The 19,054-nt window shown below is 38.4% G+C and overlaps 1 protein-coding gene across 1 annotated transcript; it reads left to right on the top strand.

Annotated features, from left to right (window-relative positions):
• The first annotated feature begins 4,935 nt into the window (after positions 1–4,935).
• LOC130965587 (uncharacterized) lies at positions 4,936–7,439 on the top strand. Its single transcript, XM_057890355.1, has 2 exons — positions 4,936–5,548; positions 5,629–7,439. The coding sequence occupies exons 1-2, from the start codon at positions 4,936–4,938 to the stop codon at positions 7,437–7,439; spliced, it is 2,424 nt and encodes an 807-aa protein (XP_057746338.1).
• Positions 7,440–19,054: the final 11,615 nt, after the last annotated feature.

Raw genomic sequence — 19,054 nt, forward strand, 5'->3', positions numbered from 1 at the left:
GATAGGAGGATGTATTCAATTCACCAATATGTTTAGGAATACTCTGCTATGGTACACTGGTTCTGATTGAGTAACATGTAATCTATATATGGATACACATAATATGTAGTGGTGATAGTGGCAAGAGTTTAAAATTGACTGCTTTTAGGTTGTTGGATTTTATTTTATTTTATCTTTTTTGTATTTTATTTCCTAGAACTGCTTCTTCCTAGTTAAAGCTTATATCATCTTTCTATCACATTGTGGGGAGCACTCATTGAAGTGGTGAGATATGCTTGTTGATCGGCAATTCTTGGCTTCAATCTCTGCATTGTCATTGTGTTTTTATCAGGTTCGTTATTTTTCAATCTTAATCATTTATGCAAAATTGCTAATAGATTCCTTCTGAACTCAAACCAAGAGTCTGTTCTCTAGGCTGTTTTAACTTGTCTGTATATATTTTGATGGTGGATGGTGGCTCATGGCGGAAGGGTAAAAAACCATCATGAGGTTACAGCAGATGGTGTTGAGGCAAATAGCGGAAATGGCCGATACATTAAAATATATATATATATATATATATATATATATATATATATATATATATATATATATATATATAATAAAACTACTAAAAGACAAAGGAAAAAATTTATATCTAAGCTACTAACTACTAATGCTTTATCAATAATAATATGAAACTATTTGTCCATTTTATAACAATCAATATTAAAGATTAAAATTAATTTCTAATTGACATAAATAATAATATTAATTTAAATTAAGCAACAGCAGAAGCAATTTGAGGGTTTAGATTAGGAAAAAAAATTTGAGGGTGAGAATAGGAAAAGAAAAAGAGGATTAGAATAGAAAAACAAAAACTTGAAGGTTCAAAATATAAAGAAAAAAAGGAAGCAGCTTAGAGAAGCAGATGAATGAACAATGTCCAATGCTGTCGTATTCCTCTGCTGGTCATGGCACCATCATGCCTCCGTTGTGTTCATTGTGGTCTTCCTCTTCCTCTAGCAGCAGAGAGGGAGCGTGAACAGCAGAGAGTAGAGGGCATGAAAGAGGCAGGATATGAGAACTAGAGAAGGTTTGACTTATAAATGTTAGATTTAGGGTTATTAAAATGACCAAAAGACACCCCTCTAATTTATAAAGTTCCAAAAAACAATGCCATTTCCACCATACTTGTATTCGATCGCCATGGTGCCACTGCCAATGCGGCCACCATTTGCTCAATGCCTTTTCTGCAATGCCACACACTTAAGATGGCAGTTAGTTCAAAATCTGACATGCCATGGCCGCAATCTAAAACCACTGCTTGTATATTGAATGAACTTATGTTGATTGCTTGCCATGTGTAGTCTATATGCCATAGTTACTTTAGTTCTCACAATGATGCAAATTTATAGAATAGTAAGATGCTTAACCTTGAACTCTGTTGAAATCATTTTGAGACAACACATCAATTGGCTTCTAATGACAGACATGGAATGTTTGGAATTGACAATTACAAATGAAAGTGTCTCCCTTTGCCTAGTATGTACCTCCCAAAATGTGTAGAAAACCTGAATTAGTTTCTAGTTTTTGAGACCAAAGGTCATAAGTTAAATAACGTTTGATGTAAATTAGTGGAAGTACCATAAGAAGATTAAAGAGTTGTTAGGAGCAATTGTAAAGTAAATGATTTAAATGCTAGGCAATTTAGATATATGAATTTATAATAAAACAAGAAAAATAACTTGACATTTTGATAATATACTATGTGCGTTAGTTTAGCTTTAGATACGCAATCATGTGAATGTTACTTGTAGCCATTGGGGGGTGGGAGAGAGGTGATCAAGTTCTGGGCCATAGCCAGGAATTTAACTAGGAGGTGGGGATTGGAGAACTTTCTAAGGTACTAAGGCATAAAATATAGTGTATACCATACAAATCAAAATTCATAATTAAGACGACAGATTGCTAAAATATGCCTGTTTATGCAGTTGGTATTTTTATGAAGGGTATAATAGTATAGAGCATTAGCAGTATAAGATTTATGGCGTCAAATTTATAGTTGTAACAGTCTATTATATTATATTATTGAGGTCATATATAACATTTATAATAAGATCTTCAGCGAGTTCATTTTCAGTATAATCAATTACCTAATGTGTCGTATAGTTTGCCTTCCATCTTTTGGAGTAATAGAATATAATAAAATTTCAAATGACTCAACATGGTCCACCTAGAAAGAGGCCTGGTATTTGTATTTGTATTTGTAGTAAGGCTTCATTTTAACCAAGGACTAGCTACGGACATCAACACTCAAATAGGATTAGACAAATACATAATAAGATGATTCCGTGATGAAAATATTAAACAAAATAATAGAAGCAATAAGCTGGATAGAAGTGGTAAACTAGACAAAATAGGCACGAACCAGGGTAGCAAAAGATCAGTTTTAGTGTAGAGCAAATGAGCAATCATAGACATGTCATAACATTACCTCCTTTAGAGTAGCCACCTTTTAATTTCAGATCATGGTTAGTGTGAAGTCCTTAAAAGTTAAAAACACATCACGCTTCCCCCAAAATTGTGTCAATCTTTGACATGGATAATGATTATTAACACCCTAAATTTTAATTTGTCTGTATTTATTTAGAATCATTGATTTCTACATCCATCCAATAGCATTATGAAATAATGTAAAATTGATTGAACTAAACAAGTATCGTGTAGCCCAATCAGTGCGTATAAAGTTGGATGTTCATAGCGTGTATCAGAATTAGGGTAGCGTTTGTTTTCAGGGGCAGGACACGGAGACATGGACAACACTTGTTTAAAAAGTGTTTGGAAGCAGAGACATGGACAGTGGACATATTGTCTCCGGGACGGTTTTTTATAATTTTGTGTCCACTCTTTCACGAAGGACAATGATGGACACGGAATTTGGAAGAGTGGACACGGACAATTTTATAAATTTTATTTTCCTTTTTTTCCATTATTACCCCTTCTTATTTTTTCTATTGCGTTGTTCAAAGATACTTTAAATGCAAAAACTAATTGTTTTTTCATGTAAAAATGGATTTTTTTAAAATTAATTTTTTATTTAAAATTAATTTGGCTTATTAACTTAAACAAAATTTTTTATTAATCAAACTCAAATTTATTTTTTTTGTTAATCTTAACAATATGTATTCCTACATATTAATAATAAATTTTTGAAATAAAATAATTATATTTATAAATTTTATTTTAATATAAATACTAATATATTTTTTTATTAAAATTTTTTATCTCTTCAAATATTTTTTTCAAGTTCCGTCTGTACTCTTACGTACTCTCATTTTTTATTAAATTAATTTGTATTGATGTAGAAAATTTGGAATCACAGGGCTATTTTAGTCATTTCATATAATATTTTAGTCTTGTCCATGTGTATCCAAACGTAATACTAGACATTACATTAGTGTCTTGTCCATGGTATCCAAACACAATACACAAAAGATAATTTTTAGTGTTTCCGTCCTATTGTCTCCGTTTCAGTGTCATGTCCTGTCCTGTCTCTAAAAACAAACGTAACCTAGGTAACATGTTTTGTGGTTGAACAAATTTTCTTTAGTATCAATATCATATGTACGATGTTATTTCATTAGATATTTAGATATTCATGCTAACGTATTTCTCTTCTGAAGTGTGGCGACAACTTTTCCCAGGTGTTAACTATTGCCTGTCCTTTTTTTCCTTTTTTTTCCCTTCCAAAACGGTTTCCTTTATATAACCTCTTGTGACCATTGATCATAGTTGATGTTTTCTTTTTCTGTATTCTTTTTGTTTTTTGTTTTGTTTGTTTTTTTTTTTGGGGGGGGGGGGGGGGTCGGGTCTTATAAGTTGTAACCATAGGTTAGTTTTGGTACTTGCCAATTGGTGGTTCTTTAAATACTGTAACTATTTTGAACTACTGCAAGTGTAATTGTAACTCAGAACATTATTCGATTGTATTTTTTATTCTTCTCCTTGATTGCCAGTCTGCCACTTACCTATTTAATAATGTGTCGTTTTCGGAGTTCTCTAATGTATGCTCTCGAATTTTATTTTATCCCTCGGTAAAATCCATAATCTATGGCCTAACGCTGCATGGTAATATTCGTGTACCTTATGCTGCTGGATAAAGTTTTACTTAAGAAAAGGGGTATCGTATTTTATAAATGAGTAAATTTAGTTTTCATTTAGTTTAGATGTTGTTAAAGCAGGTAATAGACTGGGATTTTGAGTAGTTTGGAAAACAATGAAATTGAAATTGTTGTGTTTAAAACCAGATTTAGTTACACGTGTTGGTCTTAATTTTTTTTTTGAAAATTTAGCCGTCGAAGGTGTATTTGATGCAAATCGAAAGTTTTTGGGACAAAATTGAAATAAAATAAAATTTAGGGGTATTTTTGAAACTTTTGCCAAACTTTAGGGACAAAAAGTATACTTTACTCAAAATATTATTCAAACACCACATATTCTTGAGGCTGATTAATTTAAATATGGAAAACATTTTGGTGAATTGGGAGAAAATGGAGCAACTGTGTGTATTATACAGAGATGGACGTGTCAGATGAAATTCACAACACGCAGGGGGCGTGGTGTATACAACACGTGGGGGGCGTGGAAGCTAGGTGGCATACTGTGGTTGAGCCACCTAGGCAGCACGCAGGGGGCGTGCTTAGTCAGCACGCAGGGGGCGTGCTGACGTGGCGCAATTTGGTTGGCTGATAGCTACACCACGTGGGGGGCGTGCTGCGTCAGCACGTAGGGGGCGTGCTGACGTGGCGAAGGGTGATTGGTCCAAGTGTACACCACGTGGGGGGCGTGTTAAGTACACCGCTCTATATAAGGTAGAGCTCGATAGTGTTTTCCATACTGAGTGAGTGAGATTTGAGTGTGTTGTGAGGATTCTTTGATGCTGTAGTTGGTGTAATGGAGGACACCGCAAATTTGGTGGTGTATCGTAATGGTGAGATAATACGTAATACTCATGAGGGAGTGAGGTTTGTGTCACAAAATCCGTTTTCGTTTGTGGTTCCATGCACGATGACGTTAATGGAGCTGCAGAACGGCCTATGTCAAAGCATGGAGAATGGTACGTTAATGAGAGTGAGCAGAATTCTGTACCGGAATCCGGTTGTGGTTTTTGGTGGCCTAATACAGTTTGATACCATTCCGATCACGGATGAAGCGAGTATGCAGAATATGTTTCAAATTCACCGGCAGACTTATATGAGACACCCACAGATTGAGTTGTACGTTGAGTTTGAAGCTGTAGAGGCAGTAGCGGTCCAAAATGATATAGATGTAAATGATGATATAGCTGCAGTGTACGAAAGAATGAATAGTGACAGCGAAGAGGACTTCGAAGCCACTTATGAAGCCGGCGATGAAGATGAGGATGGTGATGTGGGAGTTGAGGCAGCAGTGGAGAATGTAGTGGTTCATCCCTCGAGGAGTCAACCGATGGGCGTTCCACCTTTTATGTGTGAGTTGGATCTCGACGCCATGCATGCCCCCGAGTTTCCGGAATATGCAAACAGAGGTACGTGTTGACTAAATAAGAAGTTTTTGTTACTTTATACCTTGGACTGTGCAATAAATGATGATTTCGGCTTTCTGTAGGTATTGCTGATCCTGAGGACGGAGAGTTCCGAATTGGAATGGAATACAGTTCTAGAAAGTCGGTCGTTGCAGCAATTAGAAGTTTCACTATATCTAGAGGAGTTGACTATGATGTGTTTGAGTCTGAGCCACAGACATTCTATGCAAAATGCAAGATGTACGGGCGTGGATGTGACTGGCTTATCCGAGCCAGCTTGATACGGAGAAAAGGTTGTTGGGAGATACGCAGATACAACGGTAGGCACACGTGCACCATCGGAACGATTTCACAAGATCATTCCAAGTTGGACTCAGATACAGTTGCTGAGGCTATAAGGCCGTTGGTCGAGACGGACCCGTCCATCAAGGTGAAATCTATAATTGCGGAAGTCCAGTCAAGGTTCAACTATACCATCAGTTATCGAAAGGCTTGGTTGGCAAAGCAGAAGTCAGTTGCCATCGTTTTCGGTGATTGGGAGGAATCTTACCAAGCATTGCCGTGGTGGCTCTCGATCATGGTGCAGAAGATTCCTGGTTCAGTTGTCCAAATAGAAACACGACCACTCTACAACGAGAATGAGGAGGCACAAGGTGTAAAAATACTTCATCGTGTATTTTGGAGTTTCAATCCATGCATTAGGGCATTCAGGCATTGCAAGCCCCTGGTTCAGGTTGACGGCACACACCTATACGGAAAATACAAAGGTACACTTCTAGTCGCTGTTGCACAAGATGGGAACCAGAACATTGTGCCTATCGCCTTTGCCTTGGTGGAAGGTGAGACAGCTGATGCGTGGCACTTCTTCCTCAGGAATCTGCGAACGTATGTTGTTAGAAAAGACGGTGTGGGTATGATCTCAGACCGGCATGAGTCAATACGGGCAGCAGTTAATCGTTCCGGTGGTGACTGGCAACCTCCAAGAGCATGGTGGATGTTTTGTATAAGACACATCGGCAGTAACTTCTTAAGGGCATTCAAAGTCCCTCACTTGCAGAAGCTTGTTGTCAATATAGGGTATTCAAGAACGGTGGAGGAGTACAATATCAACTATAAGAGGTTGGAAGAGCGAGGCGAGGCATATGCAAGGTGGTGCGATGCCATCGGACTCAGACATTGGGTATTGGCATTCGACGAGGGACATCGATGGGGCCATATGACAACGAACCTTGTGGAGTGTATTAACTCAGTGTTGAAGGGTGCCCGTAATCTACCTGTGTTGGCGCTGGTCCGAGCAACATATTATAGGTTAAATGAACTCTTTACGCGGAAGAGTGCGGAGACTCACGAACGCAAGCGTGCTGGATTTACGTACTCCGCATTTGCGCAACAGCGGATAGAAGCAAGTATGCAACAGGCTGGGAATATAGTTGTGCACCGCTTTGATAGACGAAATGAGGTGTTTGAGGTGCGCGAAATGACTACTGGAAAGGTGTTAGTTGTTGATCTAGCGCGACGGACGTGTGACTGTGGGCACTTTCAGGTTGAACGAATACCATGTCGCCATGTTATTGCTTGCTGTGCTAACCAGCGGTTCGATTGGCAGTTGTATGTGCATGATGTGTACAAGATGACGGAAGTTCGTAAGGTTTATAGGTTTGAGTTCACACCATTAGGAGATCTTGAGACATGGCCTGCTTATGAGGGACCCACATTGGTCGCTAATCCCGCACTGAGGCGAACGTCTAAAGGCAGGCCCAAACTGACCCGATACCTGAATGAAATGGACTCACGTGACATGCGTGGTCCTCGGATATGCCGTCTCTGTGGTGCTCAGGGTCATAGTCGGAGTAGGTGTCCGCAGCGTGCTGGACCGAGTGGAGCTGGTTCATAGTTTAGGGTGCTCATGTTTGTACTTTTTAATTTGCATTTCGTCAGTTAGTGCTTTTAAAATCAGACGTGTTTGTATTTTTCAAATGAAGTCTATCCATTGATATCTAAATGTCTGCTTAATATTGTCATTAACTGATTTTCTTAACTTAATATACAAAAAAAGGGAACTACAGGTTACATAAGTTAACAAAGCAAACATTAAACACGAATTACATTAACTTAACTCTGAAAATAAAATCTACATAACCTAAATCGAAGCTCACTTCTTTCCACCAAAGTACCTCAGTCCCTTACCCATAATGCCCAGACTGAACCGCGATGGAGTATACCTATCAGGTGGATTTCGCTCCGTCCATAGGTCATATGGGTGACCTCGAACTGAGTCATCCACCCCCGGAGCTCCCGAACCACCTGCCTCTGTAGGAGCGGCCGACCCACCTGCATCTATCGAAGCGGCCGACCCAGCTGCATCTGTCGGAGCGGATGATCCGGGGTTGAACGTGTCAACAACTGTGTATGCCCGCTGACGATGCATAAAACCACTATCACATGACGCACTCCCTGACGTGCGGTCGGAAGTACGACCCTGCAAACCATGAGCCATATCTACTGATGCCCTACGTGGATCAGCTGACACCGACAGTGAAGGGATACCACTAAAATCTGACCAGCCACCCAAACCAGCCTCTCTGCCGTTGGAGAAGTCAAACCAATCTGTACCGGAAGGAATGGTAAGTATGGGATCATGATGATGGCCGGACGGACCGTGGTCACTGTGCTGAGAATGGTGGCTGCTCTGAGCGTGGGGGCTGTGCTGAGAGTGGTGACTGGCCTGAGAGTGATGGCTACCATGACTGTAGGCCGGTGGCTGCGGTATATAATAAGGAATCGGCTCAAACACTGCATGCTGTGGGGCAGGTGGCTGTGGTATATAATAAGGAATCGGCTCAAGCACTGCATGCTGTGGGGGAGGTGGCTGTGGGGCAGGTGGGTGTGGATGATGAGGAACGTAGGCCGTCAATCTCAACAGATGTCCATAGGAGCGTACGTACCAATCCCGATACTCTATCGTCGGGAAAAAATCCCAGGTCGGAAGGGGGTGCCGATCCCGCAATCCTTTAAACTAATATTCTTTTTATTTCCACGTATAAACTTAACTCACCACTATGAACTACTACTCACTATACTCTCCTAACTAATACTACCCAACTCACTTCTTTCTCTCCTTCTCCCGTGTATTTCTTTTCTTTCAACTCAAACACTATGAATGGAAGGAGAAGAAGAGAGCCCAACGACATGCATATATACATGGAGCATCACTGGCGCTGGTTCCCGGGGTGGGGGGCTGTCTCCTGCATGCAGGCAGGACTGCAACACGCCCCCCGCGTGGTGCAGCAGGTGCTTGGGACTTCGCGCAGCTCTGCCATGCCTCACATACCACGCCCCTGGCGTGATGACTCACCACGCCCCTGGCGTTCTGCCACCTCAGCCACCACGCCCCCGGCGTGCTGTCACCTGGCTTTCCACCTCAGCCACCACGCCCCTGGCGTGCTGCCACCTGGCTCTCCTGTTCAGCCACCACGCCCCCGACGTGCTGCCAACTGGCTCCCCGGCTCAGCCACCACGCCCCCGGCGTGTTGAGGGTCAGCTCCATCCTCTGGTAATTCCCCTCCTTGGCCAATATCTGGCCAATTCACCAACACTGCATCCATAAAGAAAATAATTTCCGTATTCTTGACATCTTATAAAAATAGTTTGTTATTAATTATTTATATATTTAAATTATTTTTTAATTAATAAAACAAAAAAAATTTATATTTAATTGTTTAAAAAATATTGATGTCAAAATAGTATTTGTAATACTGTCATTTTTATGGTATAGAAAGAGAGAATCTAGGTTGTGGGAGAGTTGATTTTTTTTAAGAATGAAAATTGTAACCAGAGACTTTACTTTTTGTTATAAAGAAAAATTAAAAATAAATTTAATTTTAACACAGTGTTAGTATAAAATAATTTTATATCTACATCTAATGACGTAACACTACATTAACAAAAATAATTACTTTTTATATTGATGGTGTGAATTGTCATTCAAAAGACCAAATATAATTATACGATTGTGTAAAACACATTTTACACTGTCAATATATCAAAATTAAACTCACTAAAAATATGTGCACCCAAAATTAAACATGGTAGACACCAAAAAAATATAAGAAAACATAGTTATTTTTTCGATATTATGTAGGCGCTATCTTATTATTTTGTTTGATTAAAATATCTATTTACAGTTGTTCATAAGAAATAATTAAAAGAAAGTTTCAAATACTAAAAAAAGAAAAATCTTTTAATAATTGATATTCCAAAAAAAATTGTCTAAAAAAATATTAAATACTCTAAATTATTATTGGAACATTTTAGATGTAACCTATTATTTATAATTAAATTATTAATTTTTTACAATGAATAAACTATGTTATTGAGTGAATATTTAATATTTATTATTTTATTAAACAAAAAAGTATGTCTGAACAGATTTAATAAAACTATACGATTAGTTTCTCTTTGAGACGATAGAAGTGTGTTGAAGAAGAATGATAAACTTTCCAATATATATTATACATTCATTAATTTAATTTAAAATAAATATTAATAAATTTTTGTGTGTAAAAATTAATTTTTCAGATGATATTTATTATATAGATAAAAGTAATTAATTGAATTTTTTTTTTCAAATAAAATGAGTTGGAAGAAAAATTATTACCTTAGATTTCTTTTTATATTAACTTTAACTTAGAGTTATTGGTTCAAAATTTTTTTTTTCAGTTGTTACTGTGATATAGGGAGAGAGAGTGTATATTCAAAAAGTTCAAAGATAAAAAAATCATAGCAGACCCAACATTATCTTTAATAACTAATTAACATAAATATAATTAGTCTATTTAATCAATACATCATTCACATATTGCATAAAATAAAGTGTATTATATTTACCTACAATATATTAAATCTTGTCTTTTCAACTACTCTCTTAAAATACTTGTCACACTACCCTTTTGACAACACAAATATACAAGTGTAGAAGAATCTTTCTTTCTACATCATAGAATTCACCATTAATTAAATTCAAATTCCTTTATTCTTTTTAATAGAATTTGATTGAAACGATGTACTTAATTAAAAATACAAAAAAAATTAGTTTTATCCTTTGAGCAAAAGCTATGAACATGTGCTACGGTTTTGTGCAACGGATAATCAAGAATTATACTATGTGAAGTAGTTGATCACTAACCCTGTAATGGTAGAACCTGTTATGGTATCACTAAATTTTGGTTGCTCATGTTATGCAGTAAAGGATCATTTAAATTTTTTTTTAATCAAGTTATTAAACTACTGAAGAATATTAAAGGAGTAGCAAAATTTATCTTTTTTGCCATTATTTTTAGCTATTAGTTTAATTTTTTTAGTTTAGTAATTTAATAATATATCTTTTATCTATATTTTTAAACATTAGTAGCTAATTGTTAGTAAAAAACAATAAAATTTGCCGATCTTCTAAAATTTCTCTAAATCACTTATTATGTTATAAAACTTGTTAACACTTTTCTCGTCACAACTCAATATTACAATTTTCAGGTTGTTTAGGATAAGTACCCTTTTTGCCCCCTGACCATTTGTCCATGGGACATGTTGACAAACCCCAATTTGACGGTTTGTTTTGTATTGAATTTAGGGTAATTTGATAACCTTTTGTCACATTTAGCCTATGAATTAACTTGGTCTTGTTATCTCTCCCATATTTGTACTTAAGTGTAAAAACATGCTTTTTAAGCCTTATTTTGATGAATTCTAGTTCCTCTTTGATTCCATAAGATGCCTTGATGTGTTTGCTAGTAATTCCAGGATTGAAATAGGCTAGGCATGGATCAAAGAAAGCAAGGAAGGAAGCATGCAAGTGGAGAGAAGCACAAAAAGTCAAAGAATTGATTTCGGTCAAGCACGCGTACGCGCACAAGGCGCTCGCGCGCACATTGCGATACAGGCCAAGGACGCGCACGCGTACCGTGCGCGCACGCGTCGTAGTCCGCACGTGATTCTTTTATTGCAACACGTGCCTGGCGATTTTGGAAGGTTTTAGCAACCAACTTTGGCGCCACAATGCATATAAGAGCCAAGGATTGAAGGGGATTGATACACATTCAGATCCATAGACTAATTTTACATCTTTAGGTAGATATTTTTAGTTAGTTACATTTGTAGAGAGAGAAACTCCAACTTCTCTCTAGGATTCATCTTCATTTTCTCAATTCTCAACCATTCTTTGGTGAGATCTAGTATAACACTCAATTTACTTTGTTCATGTTGTAGATCCTCTTCTCTAATCTCAATTAGTGTTTGTAATTGTTCAATTCTCATAGATCTTAGGTTTAACTTTGTTGTTTTGGATTCTATTGATTCATTGAAGATCTCATTTTCGTTGTTATTCATTGTTGATTCTTGTTAATCTCTTGTGTTGAATTACTTTGATTCTAAATCTTTTCTCAATTTTACTATGTCTTTCATTCTTGCCCTCCAAATGTTTGAGAAAATGCTAACTTTAGATATGGAGTAGTATCCCCTCACTTGGCCTAGTGGTTGAGTCATTGGAGACACTTGAATAATGGATGTCAATTGTTGATTAAGAATTGAGGATTGCTAATTGACTTAGAGTGCACTAAAGCTAGACTTCCCTAGGGTAAGACTAGGACTTGTGACTTAAGTTAGTTACTTTTACTTGACTTTCCTCTATGATTAGGGGTTAACTAAGTAAAGCAACACTCCTTTGTTATCACAATTGAATGAAGCTATAGTGATGGAACTTCCAATGTTCAACCTTGGCCAAGGCTTTTAATATAGATTGATTGTTGTTTTCTTTTATTAGCACTTTTATGCCACACTCCTCAAGCCACCAAAGACCACTTAACCAATAACATGCATCCTTGTAGCATTCCTAGGGAAGAACGACTCGGGACTAATACTCTCGGTTATAGATTGTAGAATTACTTTGATAATGGATTTTGCGTCGGTTTAGACTATACTACGATTGATTACTTGATAATTTCTATACCGGCAAAAATTCACTTATCAAAATGGCGCCGTTGCCGGGGAACGCGCATGAGTGCCATGACTTTGGTTAATGTAAATATGTGAATATTGTGAATATGTTTGTCTTTTGTTTGTTTGTTGGTCTCCATTAGTTTTAGATCTCTATTAGTTTTGTTCTTATTTGCCACTATGAATTCTCCTCCTTGTGGTTTTGGATATGACTATGACTATTTTGTAGGCGATGAAAACTTGAATGATGGCTCACATTATGGGAGAGATGAATTCTTAGGAAGGGAGCCATATCCATATGAGCAATCATCATGGCAACCTTCCCCCTCAAGTTACTACGATGGTAATCCTTCCTATAATGCATATCATTCCTATGGATATGATGATTCTTATCATGGTTATACCACTCAACCACCACCATTCTATGCACCATATTCTCAACCCACATCTTATTTCCACCAAGTGCCCACATATGATCCAAATCTATATTCCCCCTATGCATACCCTTGTGACGATTATGAACAAGCAACCCTTGAATCACCACCACTCCAACACTTTTACCCTCCAACCCAAGTTCCCATGGATGATACACTTGGCATCATTCTTCAAGAGCAAGAAGAGCTCCAAACCGCACTCACTAGTTTCACCTCTACCCTCCAAGAATTTACATCCCGTATAATTCCATCCTCTACCAATAACCAAAATAACTTCCCACCTCAAAGTTTTGATGAATCTCCTTTCCAACCATATCATGATTTTCCTTCTCTGCCACAAACCTCCATGGAAGCATATCAATGCCCATTAATCCAAGAGCAATATGATCCTACTTATGTTAGTAAAGCGGAACAAGAATTAAGGGATCGTTTCAAAGAAGAAATGAATCGACTTCAAGCAACCATCCGTCAAAAGATAGATTCTTGGGATTCATACAACAAGCAAAGCATCTTCACAGATGAATGTGAGAAATCAATCGAAGAGATGAGCATGAAGGAGATTTTAAGATCCCAACACGAGAACGAAGAGATGGGATGTCTTGCAACAAGTAGAGGAGGAAGAGATCATTGAGAAGGACGAAATGGTTGAAGGATTAAAAGAAGTTAAACAAGAAGTGGATTTCAAGCTTGAGAACACTTTCACACCAAGTGATAGTGTTAATGATCTTGTGGAAGTCGTTGAAGTCTCTTCTATTGAACTCGAAAATGATGTTGAGGAGGATAATACGCAACCTCCAACACATGACTTGATCAATGATAAAGGTTTGGAGGAAGTTAGCAACCAAGAAGAATTTAAAGAAAGTTATCAAAAGATGGAAATCATCATGGAGGAGCCAAAGGAAGTGGTGGAACCTACAATGTCAAGACCATTGGATATCTTCCTTGCTAAGTCGCCGTCCCAATTACAAATTGAGTGGGTAATCATCTCATCCTTTAATTTTCTTGGCCCATATCAATATGCGTTGTTAGAAACGGACGGTCAACTTAGAACTCTTTGTGGGCTAGAGAGTAAGAACGGATTAGATGTTGGTGGACAATGTGAAACAAGGTGCATAAAGGATGGGAGATCAAACTTTGAGTTTCAAAGGTTGAGTGAAGCCAAATTCAATGGGTTTAAGATGATGAGTACGAGTTACAAGGAGAATTCAATAAGTTTGTCACTCTATTGGAAGCATGAAGATCAAGAAGAAAAGGGGTTGACAGACAAAGTATGGGACCCCGGAACATACATAGATCACTATCAACTTAGGGGCCTTGTTACTTGCTTAGGCCTCCTTGAAAGCCTTGTACGTTTAAATTGGGATCCCGGAGGCTATTGGAAGAGCAAACACTGGTGGGGATTCGAAGAAGAGTTTAAGCATAAGCCACCCTAGCAAGGACTCCACCAAATGTCCAACTTAAGGACTTTAACTAAAAGTGCTAGGTGGGAGACACCCCACCATGGTAAACTCTTTCCACTCCCTTCTAATTTTGTTTAATAAATGATTTGAGTTACCATTGTAGGTAGTTTTTCATTTCATAATTAGCTTGTTTGTGTACATTAGTTGCTAGCATATTAACATGTATGTTGTGCTTAGTAGAAATAGAATAAATCTCAAAACCAACTTACATTTTAGAAAGTGTGTGATTTTGACTAAATAAGGAGTTGTAGGCACCATGGGGAGTCTTTGGGCAATTAGAGCTTTTAGGCATTTCAAAAAAAAAAAAAGGGGGGGAGTGGACGCGCGCGCACCATGTACGCACACGCGTCCATGAGCAGATGCATTATCACCCATATTCCAGAGAGTTGGGCCTCTCCCAGGCCAGCGTTGTGCCTCAAGCCCAACTCACTCCGCGCTGACGCGCACTACGTGCGTGCGCGTCCATACAACTATAAGGAAACGCACGCGTACGCACACCTACCGCGTACGCGTCAATCGGCTGCTGCAACTTCTGGGCCAATACCCAGAGAGTTGAGCCGGCTCTGGGCAAACAATAAGCCCCTGGCCCAACTCAACTCGCGCGGACGCGTACGTGCCGCGTGCGCGTCCATAAACCAAGAAAAGAAAAGGACGCGAGCGCACGTATCGCGCTTGCGCGCCTTATGGCAAACTGCCAATTGTACGCGGACGCGCACATACCGCGTACGCGCAGGCCTAGTAGTGCAACCTCCAAGCCATTGACCAGAGAGTTAGGCCTCATATGGGCCAACCTTAAGCCTCCAGCCCAACTCCTTGCACGCGTGCGCGCGCGGTACGCGCACGCATCCTTGCCTATTTTGATCATCCACGCGCGAGCGCATTGTGTGCGCACGCGTAGGTCCCTAGATTCCTCAATGCGCGCGGACGCGCAAGGTGCGCGCGCGCGTCGATTCAAAAAGATGATAAGCTAATGCGCGACGCGCACTGCGCAGTCGCGCAAAACCCCTTTTTCTCCCATTTCCATCTTCTTCTTCTACCCTCTCCGCGGCAGCAGCACCGGCGACCACCACCAACGGCCGCCGTCCATCACCACCCACTCCCCTACCTTCCCTCTTATCCCTCTTCTTCTCCCTGTCACTACCTTCCCATCTCCGATTCCCCTCTCACTCCCCCCTCCGCCACTGTTGCTCCGCCGGCAGCCACCACCGGACGGGCACCCTCTTTCCTTCTCTCATCACAACCACTCCCATTCGCTCTCTCTCTCTCTCATCCACTCGCCGTCACCCCTCTCTCCCTCTGCTCTCTTGCAAAACCGCCACTGCCGCCATCTTCACCGCCACAGCCAGAGCCTATCAGTGTACCTATCCCTGATCCTCAGGATTAGCATCGAGGACGATGCTTGATCTTAAGTGTGGGGAGGTAGCCGGTGGCATCATTAGATACCGGTGAACATTTTGGCCATTTTTCTAGCTATCTTACTTTGCATACCCTCTGTATATATTTGATGTATTTTGAGTTTACTTTTGGATATCTTTACTGCTTATTTCAGATTTTAGATATTTTAATGCTTTTGGATATTTTTAGATGTTTTGGATGATAGATTCCATACTTTAGTGGGATTTGTCTTTATGCATTTTGCATATTCTCTTTTGAATATTTTTTTTCTTTTTAATTTGTGGTTGTGATTAAAAATCATGTTTTAAGTGAAACTTAGCCACCCTTTTTGCATAAGAAATTAGTTTTAAGTGAAAAAGGAAAGGATAAACTAGGGAAAATTTTTGGATTTTTCAATCATAACAATGCTCAGTCAAATACTGAGATTTTCCAAGAATTTTAATTGTAGGGCATAGGGCACCAACCCAATTGATTGAATAAGCTATATCTTTATGCAACTTGCTTGAATTTCATACTTTGTGAAGCATGTATTGAATTGAGAACATAAGCTTGTGAGACTTGAGCCTATTGATGTGGTTACATTTTATAACCACTTATTTTCCATTCTTGTGTGAAATTGCTCTCTTTCTATGATTATGATCCTTGATTTGCTTGATTCTATATGTCCATTTATTTCTTGTATTTATGCATTTGTATGATTGAGGCCATCACTTCATTAGCTCACTGACCCAAATAGCCAACCCTTTTATATTCCTTTGTTAGCCAATTTGAGCCTATGACTAACCAACTTATTCCCATTTTTAGCACATTACAAGCCTAAGGCGGAAAACCAATGAAAAGTCCTTGTTTGTATCTTTGATTGGCCTAGGCTAGTGAGAGTGTTTATTATTCAAAGTTGGTGAGGCTTGGGAACATTGGATGGGATAAAAAGGGTAGTACACTTTCATGTTTAAGGAATTGGGAACATACTCATGTATTGATTAAATGTATAGACCTTATGCATTGATGTTCTTGTATATAGTTTGAAAGAAAAAGAAAAATGAAAAAAAAAAAGAAAAATAAAAGTGAAAAAAAGAAAAAAAGAAAAGAAAAGAAAAAAATGTATGTAGAAAAAAAAAGAAAGAAAAAGAAAAGCAATAAAGGGGACAAAATGCCCCAAAGTGAAGCTCAATAAGAATCAATGCATAAGTGTAGTAAAATAAAAAAAAAAAGAAGATGCATGAGTGTGTGAAGAAGTGAAGAAGGGGTAGTTAGAGTAGTTTGAACTTGTATAGGTCATTATATAGTTAGGTGGGAAAGTCTATGCTAATCAAAGATTCAAATCCTAGTCCACTTAACCATAAATGATCCTACCTTGACCCTAACCCCATTACAACCTAAATGAAAGACCTCATGATGAATGTATGCATGCATTAAATAAGTGTAGATTGTTAGAAGGAAATCAAATTTTGGAAAGCATGACTAGAAGAGAATTGAGTGGATTAACCCTTAAACACTTGAGCGAATAGAGCGGATACACATCCGGTGAGGGTTCAAAAGTTCAATCACATGTGTTCACCCATATCTATATTCTTGCAAGTTTGAACTCTTTCTGATAATTCAATACAATTGTGGTTTGGACTTAATTCCTATTGCTTAGCTCTTGTGCTTACACGTGCTCTATTGGGAATTGATTTGTTTGAACTAAGCATTTCCATGTGCTTAGATAATTGCATTTAGATAGGACTCATATAGTTTAGTTGCATTCAATAAATGTCATACCCCTTAGTTCCTTTTTATTTTAGCATGAGGACATGCTAAGGCTTAAGTGTGGGGAGGTTGACAAACCCCAATTTGACGGTTTGTTTTGTATTGAATTTAGGGTAATTTGATAACCTTTTGTCACATTTAGCCTATGAATTAGCTTGGTCTTGTTATCTCTCCCATATTTGTGCTTAAGTGTAAAAACATGCTTTTTAAGCCTTATTTTGATGAATTCTAGTTCCTCTTTGATTCCATAAGATGCCTTGATGTGTTTGCTAGTAATTCCAGGATTGAAATAGGCTAGGCATGGATCAAAGAAAGCAAGGAAGGAAGCATGCAAGTGGAGAGAAGCACAAAAAGTCAAAGAATTGATTTCGGCCAAGCACGCGTACGCGCACAAGGCGCTCGCGCGCACATTGCGATACAGGCCAAGGACGCGCACGCGTACCGTGCGCGCACGCGTACCGTGCGCGCACGCGTCGTAGTCCGCACGTGATTCTTTTATTGCAACACGTGCCTGGCGATTTTGGAAGGTTTTAGCAACCAACTTTGGCGTCACAATGCATATAAGAGCCAATGATTGAAGGGGATTGATACACATTCAGATCCATAGACTAATTTTACATCTTTAGGTAGATATTTTTAGTTAGTTACATTTGTAGAGAGAGAAACTCCAACTTCTCTCTAGGATTCATCTTCATTTTCTCAATTCTCAACCATTCCTTGGTGAGATCTAGTATAACACTCAATTTACTTTGTTCATGTTGTAGATCCTCTTCTCTAATCTCAATTAGTGTTTGTAATTGTTCAATTCTCATAGATCTTAGGTTTAACTTTGTTGTTTTGGATTCTATTGATTCATTGAAGATCTCATTTTCGTTGTTGTTCATTGTTGATTCTTGTTAATCTCTTGTGTTGAATTACTTTGATTCTAAATCTTTTCTCAATTTTACTATGTCTTTCATTCTTGCCCTCCAAATGTTTGAGAAAATGCCAACTTTAGATATGGAGTAGTATCCCCTCACTTGGCCTAGTGGTTGAGTCATTGGAGACACTTGAATAATGGATGTCAATTGTTGATTAAGAATTGAGGATTGCTAATTGACTTAGAGTGCACTAAAGCTAGACTTCCCTAGGGTAAGACTAGGACTTGTGACTTAAGTTAGTTACTTTTACTTGACTTTCCTCTATGATTAGGGGTTAACTAAGTAAAGCAACACTCCTTTGTTATCACAATTGAATGAAGCTATAGTGATGGAACTTCCAATGTTCAACCTTGGCCAAGGCTTTTAATATAGATTGATTGTTGTTTTCTTTTATTAGCACTTTTATGCCACACTCCTCAAGCCACCAAAGACCACTTAACCAATAACATGCATCCTTGTAGCATTCCTAGGGAAGAACGACTCGGGACTAATACTCTCGGTTATAGATTGTAGAATTACTTTGATAATGGATTTTGCGTCGGTTTAGACTATACTACGATTGAT

Source organism: Arachis stenosperma, chromosome 3, assembly GCF_014773155.1.
Source record: "Arachis stenosperma cultivar V10309 chromosome 3, arast.V10309.gnm1.PFL2, whole genome shotgun sequence".
NCBI classification, from domain to species: domain Eukaryota; kingdom Viridiplantae; phylum Streptophyta; class Magnoliopsida; order Fabales; family Fabaceae; genus Arachis; species Arachis stenosperma.

Bases quoted from the DNA above. Each gene is read 5' to 3' on its own strand.
- LOC130965587 (XM_057890355.1), top strand. From the start codon at position 4,936: ATGGAGGACACCGCAAATTTGGTGGTGTATCGTAATGGTGAGATAATA. The intron at 5,549-5,628 runs GTACGTGTTGAC...GGCTTTCTGTAG, and splicing joins TCCGGAATATGCAAACAGAG to GTATTGCTGATCCTGAGGAC.